Source organism: Oncorhynchus kisutch, linkage group LG3 (genome assembly GCF_002021735.2).
Source record: "Oncorhynchus kisutch isolate 150728-3 linkage group LG3, Okis_V2, whole genome shotgun sequence".
In the NCBI taxonomy this organism is placed as follows: Eukaryota; Metazoa; Chordata; class Actinopteri; order Salmoniformes; family Salmonidae; genus Oncorhynchus; species Oncorhynchus kisutch.
The window spans coordinates 33,321,891-33,336,993 of record NC_034176.2 but is presented as its reverse complement, the minus strand read 5'-3'; the positions used below and the strand labels follow the sequence as shown (position 1 = coordinate 33,336,993).

The 15,103-nt window shown below is 44.1% G+C and overlaps 1 protein-coding gene across 2 annotated transcripts in view; it reads right to left on the bottom strand.

Annotated features, from left to right (window-relative positions):
• Positions 1–3,430: 3,430 nt before the first annotated feature.
• Positions 3,431–15,103, bottom strand: part of iqgap2 (IQ motif containing GTPase activating protein 2) — an 84,295-nt gene continuing 72,622 nt past the window's right edge. Inside the window, exons 31-38 of one of the 2 annotated variants that reach the window (XM_020473342.2) lie at positions 11,516–11,618; positions 11,208–11,349; positions 8,589–8,676; positions 8,179–8,391; positions 7,913–8,073; positions 7,514–7,657; positions 5,994–6,102; positions 3,431–5,747 (exon numbers count right to left, since the gene is read on the bottom strand). In XM_020473342.2, coding sequence (XP_020328931.1) covers positions 5,634–5,747; positions 5,994–6,102; positions 7,514–7,657; positions 7,913–8,073; positions 8,179–8,391; positions 8,589–8,676; positions 11,208–11,349; positions 11,516–11,618 — 1,074 coding nt within the window. In that variant the 3' untranslated portion in view covers positions 3,431–5,633. The remainder of the gene's footprint in view (positions 5,748–5,993; positions 6,103–7,513; positions 7,658–7,912; positions 8,074–8,178; positions 8,392–8,588; positions 8,677–11,207; positions 11,350–11,515; positions 11,619–15,103) is intronic. The other variant, XM_020473348.2, reaches the window with a different exon arrangement.

The following is a 15,103-nucleotide window of genomic DNA, read 5'->3' as shown; positions in this document are numbered from 1 at the left end:
AGATGTTTGAACATTGTTGCGGGTACTTGCTTCCATTCAGCCACAAGTGCATTACTGAGGTCGTGCACTGATGTTGGGCAATTAAGCCTGGCACGCAGTCGGCATCTGCCAAACCCAGATCAGTCTGGTGGGGTGCCAGATGGTGAAGCCTGATTCATCACGCCAGAGAACGCATTTCCACTAGCAGCAAGCTTTACGCCACTGTAGCCAACGCTTGGCATTGCGCATGGTGATCTTAGGCTTGTGCGCAGCTGCTCAGCCATGGACACCCACTTCAAGAAACAGTTATTGTGTTGACATTGCTTCGAGGCAATTTGGAACTCTGTCATGAGTGTTTCAACCGTGGACAGACCATTTTTATGCGCTTCTGCACTCAGCTGTCCATTCTGTGCGCTTGTGTGGCCCGCCACATCGCATTGACCGGGGCAGCTCTGGCAGGGCAGACATTTTATTGACCAACTTGTTGGAAAAGTGCCATCTTATGACGGTGCCACGTTGCAAGTCACTGACCTCTTCAGTAAGGCCATTCTACTGCTAGTGTTCGTCTATGGCGATTGCATGGCTGTGTGCTTGATTTTAAACTTCTGTCAGCAACAGGTGTGGCTGAAATAGCCAAATCCATTAACACTCTTGGCCATGTAGTGTATTTTTTACATTAATTCTGATTATTTCTAGGGACACACAACAGCCTGAGATATATGTAGATATCTTTGTTAGAAAGAATACTATGCATTTCTTGACATTGTGATGCTGAATGTAAAAAAAAATTACTCAACTTACTCTACTCTCCCTAAGTTTGCTCCGTGTGCTGTCCTACCAGGTTCAAGGTATATTAATATGCTGCGCACAAAAACGTGTCATAGTCAGTTGTGGAAAAATGACCCAATACTTGAGGAAAAGTAAAGATACAGTGCCTTGCGAAAGTATTCGGCCCCCTTGAACTTTGCGACCTTTTGCCACATTTCAGGCTTCAAACATAAAGATATAAAACTGTATTTGTGAAGAATCAACAACAAGTGGGACACAATCATGAAGTGGAACGACATTTATTGGATATTTCAAACTTTTTTAACAAATCAAAAACAGAAAAATTGGGCGTGCAAAATTATTCAGCCCCCTTAAGTTAATACTTTGTAGCGCCACCTTTTGCTGCGATTACAGCTGTAAGTCGCTTGGGGTATGTCTCTATCAGTTTTGCACATTGAGAGACTGAAATTTTTTCCCATTCCTCCTTGCAAAACAGCTCGAGCTCAGTGAGGTTGGATGGAGAGCATTTGCGAACAGCAGTTTTCAGTTCTTTCCACAGATTCTCGATTGGATTCAGGTCTGGACTTTGACTTGGCCATTCTAACACCTGGATATGTTTATTTTTGAACCATTCCATTGTAGATTTTGCTTTATGTTTTGGATCATTGTCTTGTTGGAAGACAAATCTCCGTCCCAGTCTCAGGTCTTTTGCAGACTCCATCAGGTTTTCTTCCAGAATGGTCCTGTATTTGGCTCCATCCATTTTCCCATCAATTTTAACCATCTTCCCTGTCCCTGCTGAAGAAAAGCAGGCCCAAACCATGATGCTGCCACCACCATGTTTGACAGTGGGGATGGTGTGTACAGGGTGATGAGCTGTGTTGCTTTTACGCCAAACATAACGTTTTGAATTGTTGCCAAAAAGTTCAATTTTGGTTTCATCTGACCAGAGCACCTTCTTCCACATGTTTGGTGTGTCTCCCAGGTGGCTTGTGGCAAACTTTAAACGACATATCTTTAAGAAATGGCTTTCTTCTTGCCACTCTTCCATAAAGGCCAGATTTGTGCAATATACGACTGATTGTTGTCCTATGGACAGAGTCTCCCACCTCAGCTGTAGATCTCTGCAGTTCATCCAGAGTGATCATGGGCCTCTTGGCTGCATCTCTGATCAGTCTTCTCCTTGTATGAGCTGAAAGTTTAGAGGGACGGCCAGGTCTTGGTAGATTTGCAGTGGTCTGATACTCCTTCCATTTCAATATTATCGCTTGCACAGTGCTCCTTGGGATGTTTAAATCTTGGGAAATCTTTTTGTATCCAAATCCGGCTTTAAACTTCTTCACAACAGTATCTCGGACCTGCCTGGTGTGTTCCTTGTTCTTCATGATGCGCTCTGCGCTTTTAACGGACCTCTGAGACTATCACAGTGCAGGTGCATTTATACGGAGACTTGATTACACACAGGTGGATTGTATTTATCATCATTAGTCATTTAGGTCAACATTGGATCATTCAGAGATCCTCACTGAACTTCTGGAGAGAGTTTGCTGCACTGAAAGTAAAGGGGCTGAATCATTTTGCACGCTCAATTTTTCAGTTTTTGATTTGTTAAAAAAGTTTGAAATATCCAATAAATGTTGTTCCACTTCATGATTGTGTCCCACTTGTTGTTGATTCTTCACAAAAAAATACAGTTTTATATCTTTATGTTTGAAGCCTGAAATGTGGCAAAAGGTCGCAAAGTTCAAGGGGGCCGAATACTTTCGCAAGGCACTGTACCTTAATAGAAAATGACTCAAACGTCACCCAGTAAAATACATAAAACAATATATTAGACTTAAGTATTAAAAGTAAATGTAATTGCAAAAATATACTGTAATATAAAAAGTAAAAGTATAAATAATTTCAAATTTCTTATATTAAGCAAACTGACAGCATAATTGTATTATTTTAATGTATGGATATCCAGGGGCACATTCCAACGTTTTCTTTAGGAATGTAGTGAATTAAAAGTTGCCAAAAATATAAATAGTACAGTACAGATGACCAAAAACGACTTAAGTGGTACTTAAATACACTTCAAGTACTTTACACAACTGGTCATAACTCATTGCCGCCGCTGTCTATGCGCCCTCTGCGGGAAAACCCGTGGATATTGCTCTGCAAGTAGCAGTTTGAGTCCGAGGGTTAGTTCATATGTTGACAATATACAAACACATTTTCTCAAAATTCTGTACATGGATGCGACAAATGAAATCAGTTTTTTTGTATCATAATTTCAATGTTAAACTGCTAAAATAAACACAGAAGCAAAACAACTAAAGACATATTACTTACCATTGTGTGGCACATAGGCTGAAGTTTGGAGAGCAAAAAAGTCGCGAATAACCAATAAACCATGGCTGTAAATCACTGTTCCCCTAAATTAACTATATAGGCAAGCGTGAGGGAAACATCAACCATCTGTCAGCGCTTAGAGCCAATTAAAATACATGTTGGATTTGAAAAGGCTGACTCCATCAATAGAGGGGTCGTAAAAAGCCTCGTCTACTATCAAGTGATTAATATATAGGATTTATTAGATAATTTCTATTCAGTGACGTAAACTACTATCTTGGACCAGGTGTCTCGAACATGCTGTGTTGCACAGCTGGTGTGACACTAATGACAGTTAAAAAACAAATCAGGCTTTATTATTTATTTGATGACCACACAATTCTTTTAAAATCATTTTCTTATAGCACTGTGATTGTTATAAAAACTGTGATTGTTATAAAAACTAACAAGAAAAATCAGTTATTTTGATTTAACCTCATTAAAACATTTGAAATTATTTTTATGTATACTTGACAGTATAATCTTTTTAAAAAGCAGTGAAACTAGGAAGAATAACTTCATTAATAGTCTTTAAAAGATACACAGCTTCCCAATTTACTGTAGATTAAAAAGGCACTGGTTAACTACTATACTTCATTCCATGCTGGCTATAGCTGGATAGGAATGTTGCAGTCTAATCTCCCATTCTGACCATTAGGCAATAGTGCATTGTACACATCTAATTCCAAACACATTCTTTTTTACAAAAAAATAATATTTTTTTGACAATAACAATGTGTTTACTTACAGTGCATTTGGAATGAATTCAGACCCCTGGACTTTTTCCACATTTTGTTACGTTACAGCCTTATTCTAAAATGGATAAAATGTATTGTTTTCCTCGTCAATCTACACACAATACCCAATAATGACAAAGCGAAAACAGGTTTGAAGAAAACAGAAATACCTTATTTACATAAGTATCCAGACCCTTTGCTATGAGACTCGAAATTGAGCTCAGGTGCATCCTGTTTCAATTAATCATTCTTGAGATGTTTCTACAACTTGGAGTCCACCTGTGGTAAATTCAATTGATTGGACATGCTTTGAAAAGGCACACACCTGTCTATATAAAGGTCCCACAGTTGACAGTGCATGTCAGAGCAAAAACCAAGCAATGAGGTCGACGAAATTGTCCGTAGAGCACCGAGGGGATTGGGTCGAGGCACAGATCTGGGGAAGGGTACCAAAAACGGTCTGCAGCATTGAAGGTCCCGAAGAACAGTGGCCTCCATCATTCTTAAATGGAAGAGGTTTTGCAACCACCAATACTCTTCCTAGAGCTGGCCACCCAGCCAAACTGAGTAATAGGTGGAGAAAGGCCTTTGTCCAAGAACTCGATGGTCACTCTGACGGAGCTCTAGAGTGCATCTGTGGAGATGGGAGAACATTCCAGAAAGACACCCATCTCTGCAGCACTCCACCAATCAGGGCTTTATGGTAGAGTGGCCAGACGGAAGCCACTCCTCAGTAAAATGTACCCACAGCCCGCTTAGAGTTATGAAAAGGCACTTAGACTCTCTGACCATGAGAAACAAGATTCTCTGGTCTGATGACATCAAGATCGAACTCTATGCCTGAATGCCAAGTGTCACGTCTCGAGGAAATCTGGCAACCATCCCTATGGTCAAGCATGGTGGTGGCAGCATCATGCGGTGGGGGTGGTTTTCAGCAGCAGGGACAGAGAGACTATTCAGGATCGAGGGAAAGATTAACAGAGCAAAGTACAGAGAGATCATTGATGAAAGCCTGCTCCAGCGTGCTCAGGACCTCCGACTGGGGTGAACGGTCAAGCACACAGCCAAGACATCGCAGGAGTGGCTTTGGGACAAGTCTCTTAACGTTCTTGAGTGGCCCAGCCAGAGCCCGGACTTGAACCCAATCGAAAATCTTTGGAGAGACCTGAAAATAGCTGTGCAGTGACACTCCCCATCCAACCTGAGAGCTTGAGAGGATTTGCAGAGAAGAATGGTAGAAACTCCCCAAATACATGTGCGCCAAGCTTGTAGCGTTATACCCAAGAAGACTCGAGGCTTTAATCGCTGCCAATGGTGCTTCAACAAAGTGCTGAGTAACAAAATGTGGAAAAAATGTGGAAAAAGTCAATGGGTCTGAATACTTTCCGAATGCACTGTATATAACTTCTACATATAAAATGTAAATGCCATTATAATATACTTTTGAAAAATATATTCCATGTACAATTAATTACCCAGTGGAAAACTGAACATGAAAAAAAAAATACAATAATTAATAATTAAGCAACAGATATAACATGACAATAAAAGCAACAAACCCATTTCAATGTGAGCTTCATTTTGGTATAAAGTGATTAATAAAATGTGTGTGTGTGTGTGTGGCTCACCAGCCTGAGGGTGGCCAGTCAGACGAACATAACACGTTAACCACCATTCAAACATCTCAATTCTTGCTTTGTCAAAAGGCACACAATCCTTTCACACCTATATGCCCACTCAATCTTTACCCTCCATCTTTGGTTCAATAATCCCTCATTTTCCATAGAACTTCTTGTTGAGGAGGAAGATGAGCAGGTTGACGTTGACTTTGGCTTTGTCAAACATCTTCATCACCGCCACTCCCTCGTACTGCAGCTGGAGCAGATCCTAGATAGGGACAGTGACAGACAGGGACAGAGACAACAGTCAACTATGGTTCTACGATCATAAAATAAAATATATATTTTAAACAACTATGGAACTACGCCTGGAAGAGGTCCTACACGGAACAGAGTCAACAGACAGAAACATGTCCTAGTCAACAGACAGGGACACGGAACTATCAGTCTGTCAGCATGACAGAGAGGAGCCTTGACAACCATGAGTCGTCGTCATTTGGGAGAAAAGCATCACCTGGAAATGGAGTTGGACCTTTTCCATCTCAACTCCCATGAACTTGGCCTTCACCTCAAAGTCCCCAACTTCCTCACTGGGAGAGATGTCAAACATTACATTTTTGAACCTGAGAGAAAAGACAAATACATGCAATTGAATTAATCAAATGAAAAGACAGGATACAGACACAGATAAGACAATAGCAGGACTAGAGTTGGTTAAGGTCACAATGTCAGACAGACTTGTTTTGGCATAACATTTAATGTCAATTGTGAGAAATGATCAGAAATATAAGCTTAGATATCCAATTTTCTCAAAAGGTTTCTGAAATGCATTGACGATATTGGGCCATAGTGTAGTGTGTTTAACTGTCTTTAAAGAGGACATAGCGATGCCTTCTAGATACTAGCTCTCAGTTTCCACTTTGACATGGCCTGGAACTCCCACAGAGCAGTGAGGAGCCGACTTTGGCTCTCCTCAGCGCCACTCTAGCTAGAACAGCCTGACCAAAACATGAAGGACAGGAGCGAGTGCTCAGAGAGCGAGAGGGAGAGTGAGAGAAAGTGAAGGAGCGAAAGTGGGAGATAGAGCAAAAAAAACAGAGACCGAGAGAAACAAGAGAGAAAGAGCGAGACAGAACACGGTGGGCTTCTGTATGGACAATGTCCCTTAATAATGAGGTAGTTCCTCCCACCCCATCTCACACAGAGCTAATACAGCTCACTCCTCCCATCAAAGTCATGCCCTTGTCCCCGTCCAAATACTTTACCAACGCATCCTTCCTTTCTCCCTTTATTTCATGTTATCACTGATCTGATTGGTGAAAGCTATGAAAGACTCATGCATTTATGAAAGTGTTGGAGAATGTTCCCTTGACTACCACAATACCCGAGACCCAGTATGGTACCAACTCACTTCAGGATTCAATACCATGTTCACATTTGGTGTCCATAGGCGGGTTGTCTGATAACGTCACGAAAATGCTGCACATGCATCGCAGGGGTAGAAGGCCATCTGCTGTTATGATTCTGAACAGTCAGATCGCTAGCAACAATGACAAGAAGCTGCCATGTGGAGAATCATAGGTTGCTTGTTCTTGATCCCATGGCTTGTATTGAGGTGTTTTGACTGATGTCATGTCTATGATAATATGGCAACAATTTGCTAACTAGCTAGCTAACAACTGTAACAATGTATTCGAGAGACAAATGCATGTTTTCTTTAAACATTTGCAGACGAAATATAGTTTACATGTTGTCAATCATATGATTCTAAGCCAACCTCCGTTTCGCCCCGAAGATGTGCACGCATCAGTTTTGTTAAACAACACACCCACCTATACTCCAAGTCAACCACACACTACCTCTGAATCACAAAACCCTGGATATTCGTTGTAAAAAGTTTGTCTGTTGCATAACATTTTGCTATGGTTTGAAATTGTGTGTACAAATGAATACTACTCCGTTTTCGGGAAGCTGATGTCACTGCACAATGCTAAGCTAGCTAGGACCAGCTGTCCTCAGTGCTGCTTCACTCACTGGTTGGTCTGCAGCCCCTCTATCTCCAGGATCACTCCCTTCTCGTGCAGTCGGGCAGCCGTATACTTCAGAGACTGATGCTTCCACTTCTTACTGCCCTTCTCCTCCACCTTCCTTTCTAGCTTGATGGACCGCCGCGTGTTCCTGTGGACACACAGACACGCGCCAGATAAGACACATACATGGAAGTCACACAAACACATACTTAACACATCAAGTTTTGAATGGGACCAAGAGCAATGACAATGTATTTCAACACTAGCCCATATGGCCCAATTCCAAACCAATCCATCCCTAGATCTTTGTTGACTTGCAAGGCCCTGTACAGTGTTTGTGAAGGTCGGGTGAACTTCGACTTATGGTTAGTGGCGAGGGATGGGTTTTGTAGGGAACACTCACTTCCTGTTGAGGTTGTCGAGGCAGGTCTTGATGTAAGTGTCGTAGTAGTTGGTCTGGTCCTGATAGAAGGCTGTCTTGGAGTTGAGCGCGCTCAGTGCCTGCTGGAGCTTCACCAGCTCCGCCCTCCTCCTCTGTCTGTAGCGTCTCTGGTAACGAATGTCCTGTCAATCACACGCAGAAGGGACATGATCGGTAATCTACAACACAAACGCTGAAGGCCATCAGTGTGCTTGTGTCTCTGTGTGTGTGTTTGTGCACATGTGTACCTTGGCAATGTCGTTGATGAGGTCCTGGTACTTGTTGCTAGCGGTGACCAGGCCAGCCTGCTCCAGGGTTCGGAGGTTGCGGAGGATCTTCCTCTTCTTCTGCTCCAGAGGCAGCTGTCTGTCCTCCAGCACCGCCTGGCTGCTCTTCAGCCCCTCTGGGGTCTGGGCGTCCTGCACCGCACGTAGCGCCACCACCTTAGAATGCTCACACTCCTACAGGACAGCACAGGTTGGAAGAGGTAGACACACAAAAACAGAAAGGAAGGTTAGCATGTCTAGTCAGTCCACTCTTTCCCACTCCGGCATTGACACAAAGGGAAAAGCATAAAAATAAAACCACTGATAGAGAAGTAAGCTATTTGAGGTGTGTGGTTGGCTGGGCTGTGTAAGGTTCATCATTATGACATCACCTGGAGGGCAGAGGCCGGGGTCTCAAGGGTCTCTGGGAGAGTGTCTCCTGGTTGGATCCTGATCACATCTACTATCAGCTTCTTAGTCCTGAGAGAGAGAGACCGAGAGAGAGGTAGATGGAGACGGATTAAAAAGGATTGTCATTTCAACTAAACAGCGTAGCTCTCCTCAAACATTTAAGTCTTGTTGATTTGGTAGTGTGTTGAGATCTGGCCTCTGCTTTGCACTGGGCTCAGGGGGAGAGCAAACATCTTGATATGTTAACACACACACAATGGACATGTCACTGTCCCGTTGGAGTTTCCATGACCCTGCAGTAGGGTATGACGCCACTCAAACACATTTCCTTTTTTCTGACCCAGTGCATGGTGGACCGACACTTACCAGGACCACAGTGACACTCTGTATGCCTCCCAAACGGCAGCCTATTTCCTTTATAGGGCCCTGGTCAAAAGTAGAGCACTAGAAAGAGTAGGGGTGCCATTTGGGACACAGAGTGTCACGCCCTGGTCTTAGTATTTTGTGTTTTCTTTCTTTATTTGGCCAGGCCAGGGTGTGACATGGGTTTATTTTGTGTTGTGTTTATGTATGGGGGTTTTTCGTAGGTTTTGGGATTGTGGCTTAGTGGGGTTTTCTAGCATAGTCTATGGTTGCCTGAGGCGGTTCTCAATCAGAGGCAGGTGATTCTCGTTGTCTCTGATTGGGAACCATTATTAGGCAGCCATATTCTTTGAGTGTTTCGTGGGTGATTGTTCCTGTCTCTGTGTTAGTTAGCACCAGTTTAGACTGTTTCGGTTTTCACGTTACGTTTTTGTATTGTTCGTGTTTTCTTCATTATTAAACATGTATCGAATTAACCACGCTGCATTTTGGTCCGACTCTCTTTCGACGGAAGAAAACCGTAACACAGAGCCTGAGAAAGCAGAGCTGGAGGGTTGACATCCTGAACATCTCAACTACTGTAGGTCAGATGAACAGAGTTGTCTAGAGATACCATTTATAGTATCATAGGTAGCACCAGGAGGTTTTCCTGACCACATGATTAGTCATGATTATTGGTGCTCATGTCGCAGGAAACATGATGTAAACATTCACATCAGCAGAACAGAGGCTGTCTTTTAAACACAGCCTTCTCAAGGAAGAGCAAGAAATGGTCTAAAAATGTCAGGACAGGAAGTGGTAGTGGAGCAGGAAAGAGCACGTAGAGCGGTCACTGAGCAATACCCACTGTGGTTATTTATGTATGTACCTACTGGAACGTCATAACACAGCATTGAAACAGTGTTTCTTCTGGCTTCTTCCAAGTTAGCTTGGTCAGTACAAAACAGCTCACTGTGCAGTCTCCAGGGTTGGGTAGGTTATTTTCCAAATGTAATCCATTAGTTACTAGTTACCTCTCCAAAATTGTAATCGGTAACGTAACTTTTGGATTACCCAAACTAACGTAATCAGATTACATTCAGTTACTTTTAGATGACTTTCCCCTTAAGAGGCATTAGAAGAAGACAAAATTGTATGTTACCAATTGAATGACATCAATGTCAATCAATGTTAAAGTTTACATAGCTGGCCATATATGGATGTTAAATTTAACTTTATGTGTTGGTTATGTAGGCTTCTTCTAACCCATCGCTTTCTACTACATATAATAATATGATTAAATTACATCTTTACATGAATATATCTAACTTAAGTCCAAAAATGGATCTTGCAACTACAGATTGCCCCTTTAAGTCTATCAAAAGCGTGTGAGTTGAGAGCATGTGGCCATTAGGCCTATGGATTTTTTTTTTTTATGAGTTTGAATTAGATTGAGCAATAAAAGCCCCACTTTTATTCTACAGGCTGGGATCCGCACTATGCAGCTGTTGCAAAAACACATTTTTCACTGGCTGTCCACTGGTTTCAAAAACAATGGTTGATAGGCAGCTTAAACTTCTTGAATTCAACCATTATTGGGTTCAAATACACATTTAGATTTGTGAACAGTCATCCACAACAACCACAATCCGTAAGGCACAAATAGCTAAATGAGAGCAGCAGTGAGTCACATCAATGTGCTATGTAGATAGCAATAATAAGTGACATCCATATCGCCATAGACTACACCACTGCTTTCATACTTAACTCCAAGCGTTTATTCAAGTTGGATAATCTTTGGATGCCAACTGCAGTCATACCATTGGAAGACATAGCTTGGACTGTAGCCTACAAAAGCCTATTCCTGCTCTTTTCCCACAATCCATCAAACACATTTGGCGTGTCATCATAGTGGTCTCTGACTTGTGGTCAGACTCGCTCAGGTAGAACAAACTTGCACCTTTTTTCAATGCTGATTTTAATGTCATTGAGAAAACAGTGTGATATATTTTTATGCGCAAACATCCTTTCTGAATTTATAAGTAATCCTCAAATGAATCATCTAGTATTTCAAGTATCTGTAATCTGATTACAATATTGTAGCTGGTAACAATGGATTACATGTAATCCGTTACTCCCCAACCCTGGCAGTCTCTGTGTGTGGATGGAGATTCTAGTAGGTCACCATAATGGAGAGTCAATAAGAGATCTACTATATAGGGAATAGGGTGCCATTGGGGACTCATCCAGACTCTTACTTCATCATCAGGCCCTTCGTGTCCTTGTCATCTCCCTCCAGAAGCTCAAACTTGCTGGTGAGTGTGAGGGAGATCTCCGTCTTAGCCAGCTGACTCAGGGTGCTCTCCTTGTTGGGATTGTTAGGATCCACGGCTCCTTCACCTGGAGAAAAGACAAACATGCTTAGCTCTCCTGCAGGCAGCTTCCTGACTCATTCTGAGACTGTGTGTACATGCTTATCACAAATTAGGATTCTGTCCTGTAAATGGATCTTCTAATGTCTGGGAGGAAGTGTGGCGTGTAAGAGGCATGGTGGTGTGTGTGGTACCCAGCAGTGCCTCCACATCAGGCGCGTCCCCCAGGTCCTCCAGCAGCTCATGCAGCAGGTCGTTGTGGTCGGGGGAGATGGCCTCCAGGTGCTCCAACACCAGCTAGGACACACACACGGTTAAATCACAGTAGCTAGGACACACACGGTTAATCACAGTAGCTAGGACACAAACACACACACACACACGGTTAATCACAGTAGCTAGGACACAAACACACGGTTAATCACTGTAGCTAGGACACACACACACACGGTTAATCACAGTAGCTAGGACACACACACACACACACACGGTTAATCACAGTAGCTAGGACACACACACACGGTTAATCACTGTAGCTAGGACACACACACGGTTAATCACAGTAGTTAGGAAACACACACAGTTAGACACAGTTAATCACAGTAGTTAGGACACGGACACACACACGGTTAATCACAGTAGCTAGGACACACACACACACGGTTAATCACAGTAGCTAGGACACACACACACACACACACACGGTTAATCACAGTAGCTAGGACACGGACACACACACGGTTAATCACAGTAGCTAGGACACGGACACACACACGGTTAATCACAGTAGCTAGGACACACACTCACGGTTAATCACAGTAGCTAGGACACGGACACACACACGGTTAATCACAGTAGCTAGGACACGGACACACACACGGTTAATCACAGTAGCTAGGACACGGACACACACACGGTTAATCACAGTAGCTAGGACACGGACACACACACGGTTAATCACAGTAGCTAGGACACGGACACACACACGGTTAATCACAGTAGCTAGGACACGGACACACACACGGTTAATCACAGTAGCTAGGACACGGACACACACACGGTTAATCACAGTAGCTAGGACACGGACACACACACGGTTAATCACAGTAGCTAGGACACGGACACACACACGGTTAATCACAGTAGCTAGGACACGGACACACACACGGTTAATCACAGTAGCTAGGACACACACACGGTTAATCACAGTAGCTAGGACACACACACGGTTAATCACAGTAGCTAGGACACACACTCACGGTTAATCACAGTAGCTAGGACACGGACACACACACGGTTAATCACAGTAGCTAGGACACGGACACACACACGGTTAATCACAGTAGCTAGGACACGGACACACACACGGTTAATCACAGTAGCTAGGACACGGACACACACACGGTTAATCACAGTAGCTAGGACACGGACACACACACGGTTAATCACAGTAGCTAGGACACGGACACACACACGGTTAATCACAGTAGCTAGGACACGGACACACACACGGTTAATCACAGTAGCTAGGACACATACACACACGGTTAATCACAGTAGCTAGGACACACACTCACGGTTAATCACAGTAGCTAGGACACACACTCACGGTTAATCACAGTAGCTAGGACACACACTCACGGTTAATCACAGTAGCTAGGACACACACTCACGGTTAATCACAGTAGCTAGGACACACACTCACGGTTAATCACAGTAGCTAGGACACACACTCACAGTTAATCACAGTAGCTAGGACACACACTCACGGTTAATCACAGTAGCTAGGACACACACTCACGGTTAATCACAGTAGCTAGGACACACACTCACGGTTAATCACAGTAGCTAGGACACACACTCACGGTTAATCACAGTAGCTAGGACACACACTCACGGTTAATCACAGTAGCTAGGACACACTCACGGTTAATCACAGTAGCTAGGACACACACTCACGGTTAATCACAGTAGCTAGGACACACACTCACGGTTAATCACAGTAGCTAGGACACACACTCACGGTTAATCACAGTAGCTAGGACACACACTCACGGTTAATCACAGTAGCTAGGACACACACTCACGGTTAATCACAGTAGCTAGGACACACACTCACGGTTAATCACAGTAGCTAGGACACACACTCACGGTTAACACTAGCTAGGACACACACTCACGGTTAACACTAGCTAGGACACACACTCACGGTTAACACTAGCTAGGACACACACTCACGGTTAACACTAGCTAGGACACACACTCACGGTTAACACTAGCTAGGACACACACTCACGGTTAACACTAGCTAGGACACACACTCACGGTTAACACTAGCTAGGACATACACACGGTTAACACTAGCGAGAACACACACACGGTTAACACTAGCTAGGACACACACTCACGGTTAACACTAGCTAGGACACACACTCACGGTTAACACTAGCTAGGACACACACTCACGGTTAACACTAGCGAGGACACACACTCACGGTTAACACTAGCTAGGACACACACTCACGGTTAACACTAGCGAGGACACACACTCACGGTTAACACTAGCTAGGACATACACACTGTTAACACTAGCGAGAACACACACACGGTTAACACTAGCTAGGACACACACTGTTAACACTAGCTAGAACACACACACATACGGTTAACACTAGCTAGGACACACAAACGGTTAACAGCTCCTACCTATCTCTCTGATTTGGTCCTGCCGTACATACCTACACGTACGCTACGGTCACAAGACGCAGGCCTCCTAATTGTCCCTAGAATTTCTAAGCAAACAGCTGGAGGCAGGGCTTTCTCCTATAGAGCTCCATTTTTATGGAACGGTCTGCCTACCCATGTCAGAGACGCAAACTCGGTCTCAACCTTTAAGTCTTTACTGAAGACTCATCTCTTCAGTGGGTCATATGATTGAGTGTAGTCTGGCCCAGGAGTGGGAAGGTGAACGGAAAGGCTCTGAGAAACGAACCGCCCTTGCTGTCTCTGCCTGGCCGGTTCCCCTCTTTCCACTGGGATTCTCTGCCTCTAACCCTATTACAGGGGCTGAGTCACTGGCTTGCTGGGGCTCTCTCATGCCGTCCCTGGAGGGGGTGCGTCACCTGAGTGGGTTGATTCACTGTTGTGGTCATCCTGTCTGGGTTGGCGCCCCCCCCTTGGGTTGTGCCGTGGCGGAGATCTTTGTGGGCTATACTCAGCCTTGTCTCAGGATGGTAAGTTGGTGGTTGAAGATATCCCTCTAGTGGTGTGGGGGCTGTGCTTTGGCAAAGTGGGTGGGGTTATATCCTTCCTGTTTGGCCCTGTCCGGGGGTGTCCACAGTGTCTCCTGACCCCTCCTGTCTCAGCCTCCAGTATTTATGCTGCAGTAGTTTATGTGTCGGGGGGCTGGGGTCAGTTTGTTATATCTGGAGTACTTCTCCTGTCCTATTCGGTGTCCTGTGTGAATCTAAGTGTGCGTTCTCTAATTCTCTCCTTCTCTCTTTCTTTCTCTCTCTCGGAGGACCTGAGCCCTAGGACCATGCCCCAGGACTACCTGACATGATGACTCCTTGCTGTCCCCAGTCCACCTGGCCATGCTGCTGCTCCAGTTTCAACTTCCACCTGACTGTGCTGCTGCTCCAGTTTCAACTGTTCTGCCTTATTATTATTCGACCATGCTGGTCATTTATGAACATTTGAACATCTTGGCCATGTTCTGTTATAATCTCCACCCGGCACAGCCAGAAGAGGACTGGCCACCCCACATAGCCTGGTTCCTCTCT